This window comes from Parasteatoda tepidariorum, chromosome 5 (assembly GCF_982258835.1).
Source record: "Parasteatoda tepidariorum strain Cologne lab strain chromosome 5, Ptep-v5.0, whole genome shotgun sequence".
Lineage (NCBI taxonomy): Eukaryota > Metazoa > Arthropoda > Arachnida > Araneae > Theridiidae > Parasteatoda > Parasteatoda tepidariorum.
Window position 1 is genome coordinate 77,440,168 of NC_141759.1, and position 19,147 is coordinate 77,459,314.

General features: G+C 30.7%; 1 protein-coding gene across 1 annotated transcript; it reads left to right on the forward strand.

The window, feature by feature from the left end:
- The first annotated feature begins 1,955 nt into the window (after positions 1-1,955).
- LOC147809533 (uncharacterized) lies at positions 1,956-14,577 on the forward strand. The gene is made up of 4 exons (XM_087164327.1): positions 1,956-2,142; positions 11,513-11,887; positions 13,056-13,321; positions 14,473-14,577. Exons 2-3 carry the CDS (start codon positions 11,674-11,676, stop codon positions 13,316-13,318), a joined length of 477 nt encoding a protein of 158 aa, XP_087020453.1. The 5' UTR covers positions 1,956-2,142; positions 11,513-11,673; the 3' UTR covers positions 13,319-13,321; positions 14,473-14,577.
- The last annotated feature ends 4,570 nt before the right edge of the window (positions 14,578-19,147 follow it).

The window sequence follows — 19,147 nt, forward strand, 5'->3', positions numbered from 1 at the left end:
TAATTTTTCCAATCGAAATGAGGAAAATACTGTTATTGATTACGTTATTCTGTAAATTCATGTACACAGTTTTGCAAACATTTCATGCAAACATATTTTGAAAAGGTAAATTTATTTGGTTTAAATTTATGCACTTTTGTTTATAGTTCAGTAATTGCTGCAACAACGAAAAAATGATATCTAGGATCCATAATGATTCGTTATCTCATAATAAACAATGTCTGAAACTTCAGTTACTCTCTCCTATACGCTTTACTTTTTTTAGAAGGGAAAGGGGGTGATAGTTTTGAAGTTATAAGGTTTTTATGTAAAAACAAAAGTACAATTTTGTATTTGTTATTTTTTATGTGTCGGAATCGTCGGATATTGCTATTCAAACAAGTAGGGTATTTTGTTCTATGAAATTATTTTTTTATTTTTTTCCGTTTAATGGTTTTCTCTTTTATCTCATTTCCAAACTCAAATTAAAAGGGTTAATATTTCAAAAGGTGAAATGAATTTCTTTGTAAAATATTTTTACTTATTTTGAATTGCACTTAGGAAGATATATATTTTACTCTTATGAGGATATATAATTTTGAACTTATAAGGGTAAAAATATTATGAAAATATATATACTTTTACCCTTATGAAGATATATAGCTTTGAACTTATAAGGATAAAAATATTATGAAGATATTTACTTTTACCCTTGTAAGTTCAAAACTAATAATCTTATCAACTCTTATATTATCTTATTTATTCATCATGAAACTTTTCACAGGAAAATGTACTTCACATATTCAGATAGCACCGGTATATAAAATAAAAAGTGTACATAAATCTTGTCAAAAGTGCTATTTTTATGCTCTCAAATGGTATTTGAAAATGCTCACAACTTTTGAGCTATTCGTTCCATTGATTTGTTTAATGTTTCAATCTTTTTAGCGAACGAAAATACATAGAAAACAATGTTTCTCTTGTCGATATATCAGTTGAGTAAATATGCATCATTGCCAATTTATACTTTTTGTTCATAAAACCCTTATGACTGCTAAACTATTAGTTCGATCGTTTTATTATTAGTTACATTCGATGAAGCGTTCAAAATACATAACAGAAACAATACCCCTCTTGCCTATCTAGATGAAATTCCAGTTTTTCTCTCAAATCACCCTCTCAATCATTTCTTTACCAAAAGCGGGTCAAGCCTGCAGAGGGCTATTGGGTAGTTTTCAGGTGCGATTTGGAAAGAAATTACAAAGTTTTCTATGAGAACAAAATGTTGACAGTTAATTTTTCGAAAAAATATCTAATATTACTGGACTATTATCAACTTGTAAATATCATATAATGCAACTGTAACACAATGATATTTATATATCCTGTGAATATCATATAATGTAACTGAAACACAATGATATTTATATATCCTGTAAATATCATTGTAAATATCATATACCAGATTTATAGGGTTTATTTAAATATTTAATATTTGAAATATAGATTTTAATGAACTTTCGTACATTGAAAAGAAGTCTTTACTGAAATAATTAAAATGGCATCGATTAGAATGATAAGTGTCATGATGTATATTTTATTACGTAAAATGAGAACTTCATAAAATAAAAGTGCAAACGTGAAATAATTTTTACACTTTTTTTTCGTAATGATTGTTTTCAGCAGTATGTGTGCTTTTATATTATCCTTTCAGTATCTCATCAACAAATAACGTAAGCTTAATATTGAATTCTCAGGTAAGGGATAACTTTAGATCACTTTTTGCTTTTTTCTATTTTTAACGAACTTGTTTTAGAAAACTTTCATACATGTAAACGTGAAATATAGCCGTAGATTAAAGTTTAACAACAATTGATTAGCTTCTGATTAAAATCTCTTTAATTCGCAGATGCCTATCATTGAATAAGTGCATAAATAAACCCTTGGTAAAAATAAATAAATAAATAACTGCGGAAACAAATAAAAGATAAGATGGAGTACCTGGCCAATGACGCCACCACTGCACATTGTGAAATGTTTATTGAATCAATGTCTGTGATATTAAAATTAGTTGCCTAGTTAAATTAAAAGTTTGTAGTTAATTAAAGTAAAGTTAAAGAAGAAGGAAAGGACAACACAATCAAACAAATAAAACATAAAAAAGTAGGTAATTAATACTTGATACTTAAATACTTAAATACAAAAATGATTGTCTTCGTTCATAATTTATTGACGGTCCCTCAAACCTCTGAAAGCTTTAAAATTTAATGATAAGTATGAGAAATCGTATGATCTAAACCAGGGGTTGCCAAACTTTTTTGATCATCGACCCCTGCATAATTTTTCGAAATCTCCATCGACCCCCCATAAAAGTAATTTTCTGTTAATTAAAATAAAACTCTATTAGATACTGTGTTTGTACATTTATTTTATGACTTTGAACATTTATTAAAGTAATAGTACATAGTGTAACAATAGTTTTATGAAAAATATATTAACGTTGAAATATAAATACCTTAATATTTATGAAATAATAAGTAATTATAAGTAAGTAGAAATAATAAGTAAAGTAACTACGGATTTATTGCTTCTTAATCAATGACATGGGTGTGCCTGGTGTTTCTTTTCCTGCAAGGTTCGTTATATTGGGTTCAAAATTGGTCAATTTTAATCTTAAATCCCCTCGAAACTCCACATTCAATTTACTTCTGTTCTTAGTTAAGATTGAATTTACGTGACTGAAACCGGCTTCAACCATATAGGAACTTGGAAATGCTATCATAAATGGCTGAGCTATTTCGTAAAGTCTTACATATTTTTGCATTATATTTATATTTGTCCAAAATTTGCTTATTGTTAAATTTTTAAAAAGCGTCTTTGCTTCAAATCCCCATAATGATTCAGCAAGCTCATCTTGCAGGTTGATGTCCACGTTTTTAATTTGAACAGAAAATGGCACAATAATCTAATCAGGGATGTCAATGTTTTTCAAATCAACAAAACGCAGTTTAAAATCGTCGCTCAATTTTTGAAGATTACCTGTATATATTTCCGAGTCTTCTTCTTTTATTTCTAATTGTCACATACCTGAAAAATACTGATAATCCTTCGACCAATTGACCTTTCCGGTTCGGATCGACCCCATTCGACCCCCTGGCTCAGATCGACCCCCGCTTATGTTAAATAGACCCCTGGGGGTCTATATAGACCACTTTGGCGACCTCTGATCTAAACATATCTAAAGTGATAAAATAATCCGATAAGTATTTCTTGGGAAATTTAAGAAAATACCAAAAACTGAAAGTTTCTTTTCCAATCTGATTGGGTGGTGTGTACGTATTATAATGAATAATTAATGTAAAACAATATAAAAAATTATATATATTAATTTAATTCATTTTTATTATAGATATATCACTTTTATGTAATTTTTATCAATTTCATTATAAATTACTGATTCGAATTAGTGATTCAAATTACCTAGGTGAACTGATTATATTGATTCATTTTGCCTAACTCTAATTTGTTTTTTTTTTTATTCTAAGTACTTATTGCCTTTCATTATTTTATTTAAACATTTCGTTTAAATATTTTATTTCTAAAATCACAACAATATCGATTCGCTGTTCATAATATTTAATTTCAGTACTTTTACCAATTCTAGAATACTGACTGATTGTTGAAGACTATTATTTCATAAATATGTCTACAATGCTCGGAATTTTTCTATATTGTTAGAAGAGTACAATGAAGAGAGAGCATAAAAATATGCTCATTCTATTTTTGATGCTTGCCTGTGTAACATTAAAAACATGAATAGCTTTCTAAAACTGTTTAAGAAAGGAAAATCGGATGATGATCCAAACGGTAAATTTATAACTCAACTTATCTTCTTTATTTTATCATTTTCAATAAGAGGCGTTGTTATTTTTACATTAACAATATTTTACTTAAGAATGAAAATATATAAACACACAAAAGGGGGAAACATTAAAAGTCAAAGTTAGTTAAAAAATAAAAATAAAAAGCGTGTTGGTAATTTCGAGTTTGTTTTTTGTTGTTGTAAAATAATGAAACCGCTCTCCCGTTTGGTTTTATTGTTTTTCGACTACAATGTTCAACATTATTTTTATGAAGCATGACATTTTTAACTGATCTAAAGTATTTTTACAACTCTGATCTCGATTCAGCAATAGGTTCCTCTCTCTAAACTACAGTTTTTAATGACTTTTTTAGTTTGCTTTTTGTTATGAATTGTTCCTTTATGTGCTTCAGAACAAGTCACAATAGAGTGAGCCCCTAGTTGCGTACGACGATATTTCAGGACATGAGTTTCCCATCCAATTTTTATCCTGATGCTGCACCCTAACTCCTCCAAAGATTTGTCGCAGCATTTCAGTGACCCTCTGTTATATATAATATTTTAAACTCATGCATTTCAACATAAAAACTTTCCCAAGTTTAATCTTATGAATTTGATTCAAAAGCAAAGAAAAATTTCATTTTAACTATTAAATTTTTTTCATTGGTTAGAGAGGTGAAAACCATGAACAGCTGTAGCAAGGGGAATATTCTTCCTTGAATTGAAAAGAAAACTAATCATGATTAATATTTTTTTTTGTTTCGTTTTCACGGTTTTTAAATTAATTTTGAAATATAACTTCATGCCTTTCTGTGATATAACGTATAATTTTTCCTCCTTTTCCCTTCTTCACTCAGATACTTCCCAAAATCACAATTGGCCAAATAAATGGTAACCAGTTAACAACACAAATATTTATTAACAAAGAAAAAAAAACGAAGTTTGAAGAAAATTAATATAACCAATCCACCTAAACAATTCGCTTCCGCTCTCCATCAGAGCGTTCCCTCCTCTGTCTTTTTACAACCTCTACCTTGATGACAGCGCCATCACAACATGGAGGCATGACACCCCCCCGACAAGATTGCGCTACACCTGGTATAGCGAAATCTGATCCACACAATAGGATAATGCATATATAAAAATATATTTAACACTTAATTGTAAATAAAACATATGAATAGAATACTTGTTACAATTACTTACATATAAAATATGCAAAATGAAAATAGTAGAAATATGACAGATGTATAGTTGCCTGGCTATAACACATAAGATATACAATAAACAAATCAAATTTCTATAAAACTGGTATGTATAAACAATTACAGATGAAAAGAATCCTTGATACAATTGATACGATATTGCAATAGATATTCAATTTCAATAATACTCATATATATATTTACAGATGAAAAGAAGCCTTGTTATAAAACAGGTTATTATATATGTAAATTTTTTTTTAATAAGCACACAAAACATTTAATCACTTACTAGTCTTGATAGACCATCAGCATTTTTTAATTGAGCACCTGGGCAGTGTGTGATATGAATATTGTACCTTTGGAGAGCTAAAGCCCACCGTTGCAACTTAGCAGATTGGGGTGCTGTCTTCTGTAAAAATATTAAAGGATTATGATCAGTTATAATGTCAATATTCGCACCAAACACGTAATTTTCGAACTTTTTAATCGACCATACTACAGCATACGCTTCACGTTCAATCGTAGCCCAGTTTTGCTGCACTTTGTTCAGTTTTTGGCTAGCAAAACTGATGGGGCAAAGTTGACCGTTATCATCTCTTTGGGATAAGCAAGCACCAACACCATAGGAACTAGCATCACACTGTATAACATACGGTTTTTTAGGATCTGGAGTATAAAGAGAAGGAGCTTCAATCAACTTCTTCTTTAGTTTTTGGAAGGATAATTCCTCTACGTTAGTCCAAGGAATAAGCTCTGGAACTTTCTTTTTGGTTAAATCAGTCAATGGTTTTGCTATCTCAGCATAGTTTTGTATATAATTTCTGTAATAATTAAAGAGACCTAAAGCACTTTTTAAAGCTGACTTGGTTTTAGGTGTTTCGATGATTTTAATAGCACGAAGCTTTTCAGGATCTGGTTCATGTCTACCATCTCCTATAATATGACCTAAATACTTGATTTGTGTTTTTGCGAAAACACATTTCTTGACATTAACGGTGAATTTTAGATTAGTTAATTTAGACAGTACCATATCTAATTGTTTAAGATGTGTATCCCAGTCACAAGAAAATATTGCTATATCATCGAGATATGCTTTGCAGAATTCACGATATTCACTTAAAGCACTGTTCATCACTTTCTGAAAAGAAGCTGCTGCGTTGCGGAGACCAAATGGCATTACCTTCCATCTATATTGGGCTTGATGAGTTTTAAATGAAGTAAGATCGCGGCTTTCCTCTTCTAAAGGAATTTCCCAGTACCCTTTTAATACATCTAGGCAGGATATAATTTTTGCATGTCCAATTTGGTTGATGAGGTCTGATGAATTTTCCATTGGGTAATCAAAGGGTTTTGTTACGGCATTTAATTGTCTGAAATCGATGCATAAACGCATACTACCATCCTTCTTTGCCACGCAAACTACTGGGTACGCAATGTCTGCTTCACTGGGCTCAATAAGACCTAGATTTTCTAATTCTGAAATTTGTTTGTCAACTTCAGTCTTTAAAGATTCGGGGATTTTGTAAATGTAGGGTTTCTTCCTCTCAGCACCTGGTATTAATCGAATTTTATGTTCACCTACATTAGCTACTTGTACTTTACCGGAGAATAATGATGCATGCTTGTGCAAAAGTTCAAGCAACTCTGTTTACTTTCTTCTAAATGACTAACATCTACCTCAATGTCATCTTTTCCTAACGAAGGTGTTATAATTGGTGTGGGATGAATTTCACCAAATTCAACATCATCTTCAAAAATAACTCCCACGGTTTGTGTTCTAGCATGAAAATGTCTTATTTTGTTAGCATGAATATGTCGCACATTGCCATCTGGTAATTTAACCTTATATGAATTAGGATTAACTCGTTCTATTATTTCGCCTGGTCCCGTCCATCTTGCGTATAGTTTATTCGAAGAATCCGGAATGAGTAAATAGACTAATTCACCTTTCTTAAACTCTTTCATTCTTGTACTTCGGTTAAAATAATGAGCGTAAGAATTTTGTTTCTTAGTAGTAGTCAAAGAAGCGAGATCTGCGGCCTTTTCCAAATTTATTTTTAATTCCTGTAAATAATCTACAGCCGAATTGCTAAGATTTAAGGGTAATGGAATCTCACCTGACCAAGAAGATTTTAGAACTGACAAAGGGCCTCTAGCTTCGCGTCCATACATAAGTTTAAAAGGAGATATTCCCGTTGTACAATTTGGTACTTCGCGGTACGCAAAAAGTAAATATGGAATATGTTTATCCCAATCGGTAGGATCTGAACGGATAACATGGTGTAACATCTGTTTAAATACCCTATTCCATTTCTCTACTAAACCATTCGAAGCTGGGTAAGATGGAGTGGAAAATCTAGGACTTGCTCCTAACCTATTTTCAAATTCTTTTGTCAATTGCGAAGTAAAATTAGTACCCTGGTCACTGCAAATTACTTCTGGAATTCCGGTACGCATGAATATCTCTAAAAGGGCATCGCATGTTGTCTTAGCAGACAAATTTTTTAGTGGGACGACTTCGGGCCATCTAGAATTTTGATCAATTAAACATAAACAATACTTATGTTTTCTACCCGAGGGTGGAACAATTTCTCCAATTAAATCTATATTTACCGTGTGAAAAGGATATGGAGCTCTAACGACAGGGGTTATAGGAATTTTATCAGATTTTCGCTCCGGACTTTTTAATTGACAATTTTTGCAAGTTTTACAATAATTTTCAACATCTTTTGAAACATTAGGCCAATAAAAAGATAATTTTATGCGTTCCTTAGTTTTTCGCATTCCTAAATGATTCTCATTATGAGCTAATTGAAGAACTTTATCCCTATAAATTTTAGGTAATACTAATTGATATATTGTATCGCCACAAATTTTATCTTTATGAAATAATAAATCATCTCGCAAAAAGAAATTATTCTTTTTCAAACTAGCATCTTTAAAAGAGTTCTTTAAAGTTAAACAATCTTTCTGCATTTCTCGAAATTTATTAGCCTCCGAATATTCATCACTAGAACTGCATAATTTATTAGTATTCGACATTAAATAAATACCGCACCCTGTTTCACTTTCTTCTGATTGTGAAAATGAATCCTCTGACCTTGATGAACTTTTATTCATTTCTTCCCCCTCGTCTACTGACGTGTCGCATTCTAAAACTAAAGTGTTTTCGATTTTAGCTGAATCATCATTTTGATAAATCAAAGAATTGTAAGCGTCCGGTGTAATTAAACAAGGGATGTTTAGTTTATCTGTTAAAGCAAACAAAATATTTGAACTATAAAATAGACAATCGTTAGGGTTTTTATAATATACTGGCAATATAGCTAATTTCGCCTCGACTTGTTCTTTAAATGCGGATTGTAAAATTATTTTTCCCTTAGCTTCTATTTCTAAAGACGGAAGTAGGGTCGTATTCAAAATAGAGATCTCAGCTCCGCTATCAATGATCGCGTCTATTTGTCTACTTGCAATAGAAATGGTGACTTTTTGTAACGGGTACAAATTAATTTCATTAAAAGTTTTAGAACTCTGCAAATGTTTCGAATTTACATTTGTAACAACTGCAGTATTATCACTGGATTTATTCATAGACGTTTGTGTGTTACTTCGCGTTTTGTTTTGAATATCATTACCGGTTTTATTTGAATGATCATAGTATTTATTTCTTCTATTTGGGCAACTCTTAGCCATATGCGAGCTACTAGAACAGATATAACATTCGCGTGTGTGAGGAAAATATTTGTTTTCTCTAGTAAATGGGGGTTTTCTCAAAGGTGGTGGAACATACTTAGTGTTTCCATTCGGATTGCGATTGTTAACCGAATTATCATACAATTCTGAAAAATTTCTACCTTTAGAGGTAAACCAATTATCGCACAATTCAGCGATCTGCCTAGGTTTAAGCCAAGTATCTAATTGTTTTATTCTAACATAGCTTCGCGTTTCGTTGTCTAACGCACTTAGTAATCTATCGCTAACTATTAATTCATTCAGCGTTTCAAAATCTTTTACATTTTTGAGTTCACAATAAAAGTCCCAATTGGCTCTTAGTCTACTAGCAAATTGCATATGGTTTTCATTTCTAGATCTTTTGGCGTTTAGAAAATTATCTAGGCAGGCTTCTGGGGTAGGTTGAAATTCTTTTAAAATTAAAGCTTTAACTTTATGATAATCTTTTATTTCTTCCGCGTTTGCATAAACTACCAAATGTGCTGCTCTTTCACCTAACAGATTAAATAATATTTCGACTTTAAATTCTTCCGGGACATTTTTTATTACAAATGCTTTTTCAAGAGATGTAAAAAATAAATTCCAAGATTCGGGTTTACTAGGAACGGAAATAGTTAAAGTTTTAACGCTTTTGATTAATGTTTCTAAGTTATTATTATTCGAACTAAAATCATTTCCTACATTTGAGTTAGAGCTATTACTCTCTGTTTGCATTCTAGTTAATTCTAATTGTGCTTTAACAATCTCAAGCCTAGTCTTCTCGAGTTCTAATGCTGCTTCAGTTGTTGTTTTGTTTTGATTCTTTTCTGCACTTAGCAATTCTGCTTCTTTTTTCTCTCGTTCGATACGTTCGGTAACTGTAGTAATTAAAAATTCTTTAACAAAATCAAAGTCATTTTTAAATTGATCACTTTTTTCTATCAAATCTTTTAAATCAACAACTTTATATTCCGATTTTACTTCTAAACCTAATTCTTCGGCAGCTACTACCAAATCTTCTTTTTTCATCCCCCTTATGTTAAACATAATTGTTCTATTTATTTCTATTCCCAAAATAATTATAATTTCTTTAAATCTCCTACAACTCTCTACTTTCTAATACAGTTATTCTCCTCTTTAAGAATATCACTTAAAATCAATACTTCTCATAATTCAATTCTTAAAATGTTTTTTATAAACAGAATATGATAAATCTCATACCTTGATTTATGCTCTGTTTCTCGTATGAGAGCGTGCTGTGATATAACGTATAATTTTTCCTCCTTTTCCCTTCTTCACTCAGATACTTCCCAAAATCACAATTGGCCAAATAAATGGTAACCAGTTAACAACACAAATATTTATTAACAAAGAAAAAAAAACGAAGTTTGAAGAAAATTAATATAACCAATCCACCTAAACAATTCGCTTCCGCTCTCCATCAGAGCGTTCCCTCCTCTGTCTTTTTACAACCTCTACCTTGATGACAGCGCCATCACAACATGGAGGCATGACACCTTTCTTTTCTTACCCTCAAAAATCCCTAGTAATAAAAGTATTTAAACATAATTTCGGTTAAAAATGTGATCTTAAAGGCCTCGTAAGATCACAAGGCCTAGTAAAGAGTGATCTTAAAGGCCTCGTACGTTGAATCTTCAAAACGTTTTTATGAGAGCTCTCCAAGAAAAGAAAACAGTTAATAAAACCCTTAAACTACTTCTGAGTGAATAGAGAGAGAAAATATTGTAAGACAGAAACTGGCTGTAAAGAGCAGTAATTTATACCTTGAATAAAGACTGCTTTTAAAAATTTTGTTTTCTTCTTATTTTTACGAAATTCCTCAACCATCCCCTTTTCACCATCAATCCAACAAGAACATTTTGAAATTTATGATCATTTAACGAAATGAAATCATAATTTATATCAGGCATATTATCAGGATGAAATTATTATTCTATCAAGGCTTGTACTGAATTTGAAATAATTTAACAAGATCATAAATTAAATAACTAAAAGTTGTTGTTTACAAATACCGTTCATCATTAATTTGGCATAGAAAGAATATAAATTTAACTCTGAAATCGTAAGTAATTAGCGATTCAAATTTTACCTGGAGGTAGGTAGGTACTTTACTCACGTCACAATAGAGCAGTACAATGGGCTATTAGCAGCGGTCTAGGAAACGTCTCTAAGGATGATACGAAGACATGCCATCACAATTTTGATCCTTTGCAGAGCGAATTGCTTCTCCTCTTTAGTAACCCGAGGAACTGCAGGAAGTCGGGCCTCTTCATGGTAGAACAGTTTAACGAGGACCGATACCGTGCATCCTCGGTCCCTACGCTGTCTGATCCAAGTGGTCACCCACCCACAGTGGTGACCACAACTAATCAACTTACTTACCTAGATTCTTGACTTCGGTGTTCGACTAGGAACCTTGTCTTTACGATCAGTCGACTACGGGACGATTTTCCCTCGCAATGGCCAATTATATCACTACACGTGATAAACAATATTTTAACGTTAAAAAGTAACACAGCATACATTTCAGTTATAAATATTATTAAATAATTATATTCATTGTGATTTTGAATGTAAATATTTTTTTTATTTGATGCATTTCATTCATTGCTTAAAAATATGTTATGCATTTGTAACATTTTGATTAAGCAAATATTACAAATGAGTAGTGTTTTTTCGAATAACTGACTAACTGAAATCAAATTATAACGTTCATCTGTAAATATAATTTTAGAGACTAGTGTTGTCCGTAGAACCTGGTTTGGTATCTTCAAGAAGAAGAAGAAAAAGCTAAATATAAACCAAACCGAGGAGGTTACAATTTTGGATAACACTGAAATCAATGGCTTTGATGAAAAGCCCGATGAAGGAATTGCTCAAATCTGCACCAACAGAATGGAGCAAAAAGATTTAGTGGAAGAACAGATAGCAGAAGAGCCATCATGTCTTCCTGTTAATGGAGGATTGACTTTTGAAACGGAATTTGTTCGATTTCCGGACATTGAAAATCAATTCTGTGATAACGACTGGAAGCCAGATACTAAACCTTGGGCTTCTTATGAGGCTGGAAAGATAAAATGTAAGAAAGAACTGAAAAAAGATATGCCAGGTAAATTATTATTACAATTAATCCTTGTTTTGTAGTTTTGTAAAGCAGGCACTACAGCAGTAGTTCGGAAAGAACTATGAGGTCAATCAGGATTTTTACCTACGCGGAAAATCATGCAGCTGTTTTGCATAATGAACATAAGAATAAGACAGGACAATGTACGTTTTATTATTGACCAATTGCGGTGAAACTGCAGTTTTTGATATTCAAAACTGTGTTGTTTGTCATTTATGTTTCTGATTATGTTCTTTTTTTCTATAAAATGTTACTGTACTTTAAAATTATGAGAAAGCTCAAAATGATAAAAGAAAATGTTCTATACTTACATTTAAAACATATATCAATCAGAACATTAGTTCACCAGATTTATCTGCTATACGTTTTTCCTTCTGGATTTTAGAAACTTCTGAGTTTTATTTTTGTATCTCAAAATATTACTTTATATTCTACATTCGCCGACCGGCCTGTAAAAAGGTTAGGAAACTGCCCTTGCATCAGAAAGGTTCTGGGTTCGAATCCCGGGCGAAGCATGGATGTTCTTTCATTCTCTGTCTCCTTACTGTGGGAGCAACGATAACCCACTAATATGGTGCCCCTGAAAGAGTGGCCAACAAATCTGCCCTGTATGACGAAAAGTCAATCTCCAGGTGGGCATTGAAAAAAAATATTGAAATAACTTATTGATATATATAAAAGACATCTTAAGTATGTTTAAAAATAATAGTCTATTTAATAATTTATTTATAATCACTTTAAGCATTGTGTAGATCTTGAATTTCCGGACTGATTCAACTATTGTGTTATAGTTACATTCTCTGTACTATCTGTCCTTACTGTGGGAGCAACGTTGGTCCACCTAATATGGTGCCCCTGAAAGACAGGCTAACAAAACTATTCTGTGAATCCCTGAATTGACGAACCGTTAACACAGGTGGGCATTGGAGAAAAGAAATATTCTAAATCTGAATCAAAATTTTATTCCCTTTCCTTCTCTACGAATTTTTTAAGAGTTTTTATTTTCTATTATTTTCAATGATGGTTGCTTAATAAGTATTACAAGCAATACTAGAATTAGTGCATTACTGATTTTTACTTGATAGGTAAACATGAGCTCAGGACATAGTGAAATATAGTTGTAGATATTTTTATTATTAACTCTTTTTTGCAGCTCATTCAAAGCCAGGAAGGGCCTTGTCCATAAATGCAAAGAAAAACAGCAAAAATGAAAAGAGCCAATTAAACAAGGCGTTTTGCCAACATGTGGATTTATTAATGGGCATAAAGCATAGCCTTAAAAAGAAGAGCTCCGATCATCGCACACTGTATGATTTGCTCAATTCTGAAGAAGTGATTTTGTCAAGCCGCAGATTGTTAACTGAACTGCGAAAAGTTGATAAACTTCAGAAAAACGGAGAGTTTTTCTTTAAATAAGAGGTGAGACAAAAACAAAATTTGCCACCAGGGATCTGTTTAGGAGAAATTTAGGTCTGTTTACCTATTATTTATTTTTATAGTAAACGGAGAAAAAAATGATTTTTAGAAAAAACGAATTTAAATCTGATTATTACAATATAAGAACTAAATATAAGAACTAAAATATTAGATATTTGAACCATTTGTTATGCAATTTTTCCGTTTATATGGTAATAGCTTAATGGAAGTTTTGTTTTCAAAATTATAATTTGTATTACCACTCATTTAATAAACAATATAAAACTGAAACTTAAATTTAAAAATTGTATTTTTGCCTTGCTCTCCAAGGTATCAGCAAAAAATACCAATTTTAACCACATTTATCAAACTTTTCATATATTTTAAATCTTCATTTTATTGCTAATTTTACCAAAATCATTACCAAAGAGCTTCAGTAAAAATTACCGAGCTCTTCGGTTTTCTCATTGAGCAAGAAATTTGCTAAAATTTACTATATTCTGGTTGTTTTGATCGTAATTTTTTCTTAGGGTAAAACTGGATCCTAACCTATAATATTCATTGGACATTTACAAAATTCTTTCTTTAAAAAATGTAGACGATTAGGTCAGCAATTTATCATTTTAAAGCTACAAGTCCTTGAAAAACATAATATTGTGTTTAGTCAAGAGGGGAAAAAAATAAGAATTGAACTTTCGCAAATACGTTTAAAACAGGACCTTTTACAAAACTAAAGAAACTTCCCTCCAAAATTCTTCAAATGCAGAGAGGGTTGCTTTTTTAAATTTTAGGGTCTAAGGAACCAAATTATTTTTCTTCAATTAAAAATTTTGTAAACATAGCCATTAATTTCTTTCATACATTTATTTAAAAAAGATAAAATCATAAAAATTTCAAAATTCAGGAAATGCATTATTGTAATTTAATAACCATAAATACTAATTGGATTTAAGAATAATTTTTGAAAGAGGTAAACAATATTTTTAATTAAAAAAATGATATTTTTTTACCCTCTGATCTACTGAAATATTTAAAAGAAGAGTTTCACAAAGAGACAAATAATATAAAAAGTTATTACTATTGTTGTAATTATTATTTTAGTTTTATGTAATATTGAACAGTTAATTATTAATTCATCATTTTTTTCTTTTCAGTCTAAGAAGACACTTGTATGCATGTAAAGAGTTGCTGCTTTGATGATTTTTCCTACATTATTATTTATTAAATATATATTACGAGTGAGTTGCATTGTGTACCCCAAAATTTTTTGTGCAGAATAAAACCCTTTCGGCCAAATAAGTTTGTCATTATTAGAAATTCGAGTAATTTTTGTTTTTATTCCATTTTTTATAGTTCATCAATCTGAAAGAAAGAAATTTCATTACTTTTACTACATTATTGACCGTAATGCATACTTTTGAAGTTTCATGTAGGAATCTGCAAATACAATTCAAGTGTTTGAAGAACAAAATCCCAACCAAATCCGTGATACTGATACCCCCAGTGAAGTAAAAAGGGGGCAAATAATATTTAAGTGAAAGGAGAACAAAATCTCAATCAGACCTGTGATATTCCTAGTGAGTTAAAAAAAGATGAGTGAGTGAAAGTGATGGAGAAACAATTAGCCAATCAAACCTGTGATATCTCCAGTGAAGGAAAAAAGGTGCAAATAACATTAATCTGAAGGAGAAGCAATAACCCAATCAAACCTGTAATATCCCCAGTGAGGAAAAAAACAGGTAAATAGTGTTAATTTGAGGGAGAAACAATAGCTCAAATAAACCTGTCTCATCTCCTGTTAGGAAATGATATTATGTAAGTAATATTTAAGTGAGGAACAAGCAAAAGACTAATTATACCTGAGGCATTCCCAGTGAGGAAAAAAATGATGCAAATAACATTAATGTCAAGGAGAAGCAAAATGTCAATGCAACCTGCGTCATACCCAGTGAGGAAAAAGAAGATGCAAATTACAGTAATGTAAAGGAGAAACAATAGCGCAAACAAACATATGACATCTCCAATTTGGAAGAAAGATGCAAATTATATTTAAGTGAGGGTGAAGCATTTGCCCAATCAAATCTGTGGTGTCCCAAGTGAAGAGCAAAGCATGCAAATAATATTTTAATGAGGAGAAACAAAACCCCAATCAAATCTGTGATATCCCAAGTGAAGAAAAAAAAATGCAAAAAATCAAAACCTGTATTAAAAATTTAGAGGTGTTTCTAATAACAGCCTATTATCGTCTGTTAGTTCTGATGGTTGAAAGAGTTTTGTTGTTCCCAGTCAAGTTTTCTTCAGTTATAATTTGCCAGATTTTGACGGTATTTTTTTCTTCGCTTAAATATTAATTAGTTAGTCTGAAAAAACTTATTAACTCCAATCCTGAAAAAAAATGAATTTAATAGAAAGTGAGTGAAACTATTTTGCACAAAATGAAAGTATTCAAATTATTTACACATTTATTTTAAGTCTTTTCTTTTTTATGTAATTGATATTCCAACAAACTCTTAATCTTTATACATAAATCATGATTAACCCTTTATGGAGCAGCCAATTGAGGTTTCTCTCTCTCTATCTATATATCTATCTAACTATCTATCTATCTCTATCTATCTATCTCTACATATCTAACTACCGCTATCTGGGTTGCTTTTTCTCATTTCATTCATTACACTAATGCAGCCAATCTATTCATAATTGCTTATTAAAATATTTTTATATTTAGTGATAATTTTTTGATTTATAAATTTATTATTTAAGTTGCGATCTATCAAAAATGCTCAGGCCGGTCAATAGTACAGGAAGGTATTTTGTACGAGAATAAATCTAAAAATTCGTATCAAACTCATCGGGGAGTACAATTTTTCGATTCCTAAAAAATAATAAATCTAATATTTTACAAAGAAATTGCAATTTTTTTAAAATTTATTCTTCCTTTTAGATTTATTATTTCGTATTCTGATATTTAAATCTAGATATATTTGAAAATAGTTGTTAATATATTGTGGAATGTATCAAAATACGATTTCAGAGCTTAGTTTCATTACCACGTTTAATGTTTTTGACGATCTGTACGAGTTTTGCTTAGAAACCTCTAACTGATGTATTTCCATTAATTTTACATCAGAATCAAATATTCAATTCTTCTTTGACATCCTCGTTATTGCCAACAAAGGTTTAATTTAAAGTTTCTTTTATCAAATTTACTATTTTAGTTCATTTAACCTCTTCGCGACTGGCGAATCATAGAAGCATGTACGGACTTATCGCTGGGCTTGGTGGTTAACCCGTGCATTGTTGGAGAACTATCTAAGTGAATCGGATGTGCATAAATGCATTTTAAGCCTAAACAATTTCAAATAATCGCTAGGTGGCACTCGGTTCCATTTCATTTAAACTGAACGCAGTCTTAGTATTCTGACCTCCAGATTTTATTTTTATTTTAGATCCGTCGTTGAAAAAATGACCCAATTTTTGGGTTTACGACTACTATTGTTCAACTCCGCAGCCTTGAGATTATGAACCAATCCGGAAGACAATGAAACTTCTGAATCAGTACCCCAAAAGTATAAGTTGTTCACAAACCACGTTGAAAGAAAAAAAGATTGGAAATAACATCTTATACTTGCAAATCATGCACTATGGAACTTGATAACTTTGTGCTCCTCCGTGCTTCGAGATTTTCCATACTCAGTCTTCATTTTGTTATTTCTTCTTGTAAATAGCCTTATTCGTATATATTTTTATAAATTTGAAAGTATATTATTGTGTTTTTATCAACTAAAACTTTGGAATAATTGGAATAGAACTTTCAAAAATTATTTCTTAAAAGTAAGCAAATTTTTTTTATATCTTTTCATGCAAATTGAAGGAAAAACATTGTTAAAATCTAATTTTTATATATGTAGCAGCTTAATTTTGGTTCCATTAATAATCTATAACGGAACCAAAAGTTAAGGTAGTAGAACTAAAACTTCATTATCTGTTAAACTTCATCATTTTGCATTAAGCCTCAACTTAGGCTTAGTGGTGCAAAACTCAATAATTCTTTCAATTTCGCTTCGTTTCGAGCGAGCGTATAGAACAAAGGTGCGAATTCACGCGAAGGTTAACGTTATAGTTATTATATTGATTATTGTCGACAATCCCATAGCAGAAAAATTAATTTTCTTAGATGGAATTTGCATTTAATGAGGGGATAAACTTTTCCATTTATGCAATAATTATAACGCCATATCCTTATTCTTATGAATATAATCTAAAAATGATTTTGGTACGCCCTAAAAATTTTGCTTAAAAAGACTGTGTTTTGTTTGCAGTTCAAAATTTTTTAAAAGAAAAATTTTGGTGAACCATATCTTAAAAATATATTTTTTCAAAAAATTGTAGAAAGCCATTTTTATAAACTTTTTATATTCCCCACAGTATTTCTACTTTTTTTTGAAGTGCAAAAAAAGCTAAATATCTACTTATATTCAAATAATTTTCATTTTAATATAAAAATTACTTATATAAATCAGTAGTCACAATATATTTATTGATGGTGCCAATTCTTGATATTCTTGTTCTATAATACAAAATGAGTATTTGAGTCGAACTCTTTCTGAGTCACAGCTTTTTATTCTGAAAAAGGACAAGAATATCAGACTGTTTAAACATTAATAAAAACATATAAATTTTCAAATTAGACTTTTTTTCACAAGTTACCAAGTATAACTAAAACAAAATTAAGAAAAGAGAATTTATAATTGCTTTCTACACCTGCGCAGTATGTAAAAACGATTTTTAAAGGTTAAATCTTGCGCAATTTTTAGTAATTTCTTTTTTTAAAATTTCTAAGTAATCCTTTCCAAATGTTAGTTTTTTTTCTTCATATTTTATAATAGCTATGCATTTAAACACACATTTAAGCTTTAAGTTTCTTAACATGAAATTTGGCAATTTCATCATCTTTAAAATGCATTAATATTATTTTATTCACATGCAAAGTTAAAAAAAAAAATTTTTGTTTGCTTGCAAATTCTATTGATCAATGCAATTCAAAAACAAATTAAAATCTTTAATTATAAAGAATTAGAGATCGAGAGTTCTGTTATCGATAAAACTCGGAAGCTTTTGTCATTAAATAAAAATGTTGAAGAGGTTTTTAAAATGATAAGGAGTTAGTTACAGTATGAGAAGATCTTTTCTTATTAAAAAAATCAATTCAGAAGGAAAGTATGTATTACTTAATGGCATAAATAATATCTTATGCTAAATTAGTGAGAAAAATCGTGAAAAAAATATCCATGAATATATATGGAAAAAAATAATGAAAGAAAAAAAAGAAAAAGTTTTCAAAGCAGTTCTTAAATTTGCTGAGAATAGTTAGTTTAATGCTTAAATAAAGCATTTTTAAATGTATTTTATTCTAATTATAAATCTAATTCTGATTGTAATATCTCCAATTTAATAACTTGGCATAACATATTTTAACATATTTCTCGGTCAAGTAGAAGCCGGTTGCCAAAATAGTGCTTGACTTTTATAAATTGCACCTCTCACATATCAATGAGAAGAGAGACCTACATAGAAGCGTAACCAACAAGAAGCGCAATCAGCATACCGTTAGGGTCGAGGGTTATAATTTAGGCAATTACTGAGCGCAGTCCACCACTGCCCCCCCCCCCCAAAGCACTCATGGTATCAGTGTTCTCGACCTGGAGGCTCCCTGGCCCAAGGTTTTAATAGACAGGAACAAACTATTCTTTGCCCGTTTTCGAAGTGGTCACCTTAAATCAATGAAATTTTCGGAAGGATCCAAGAACTTTGAAATTTGTACCAACT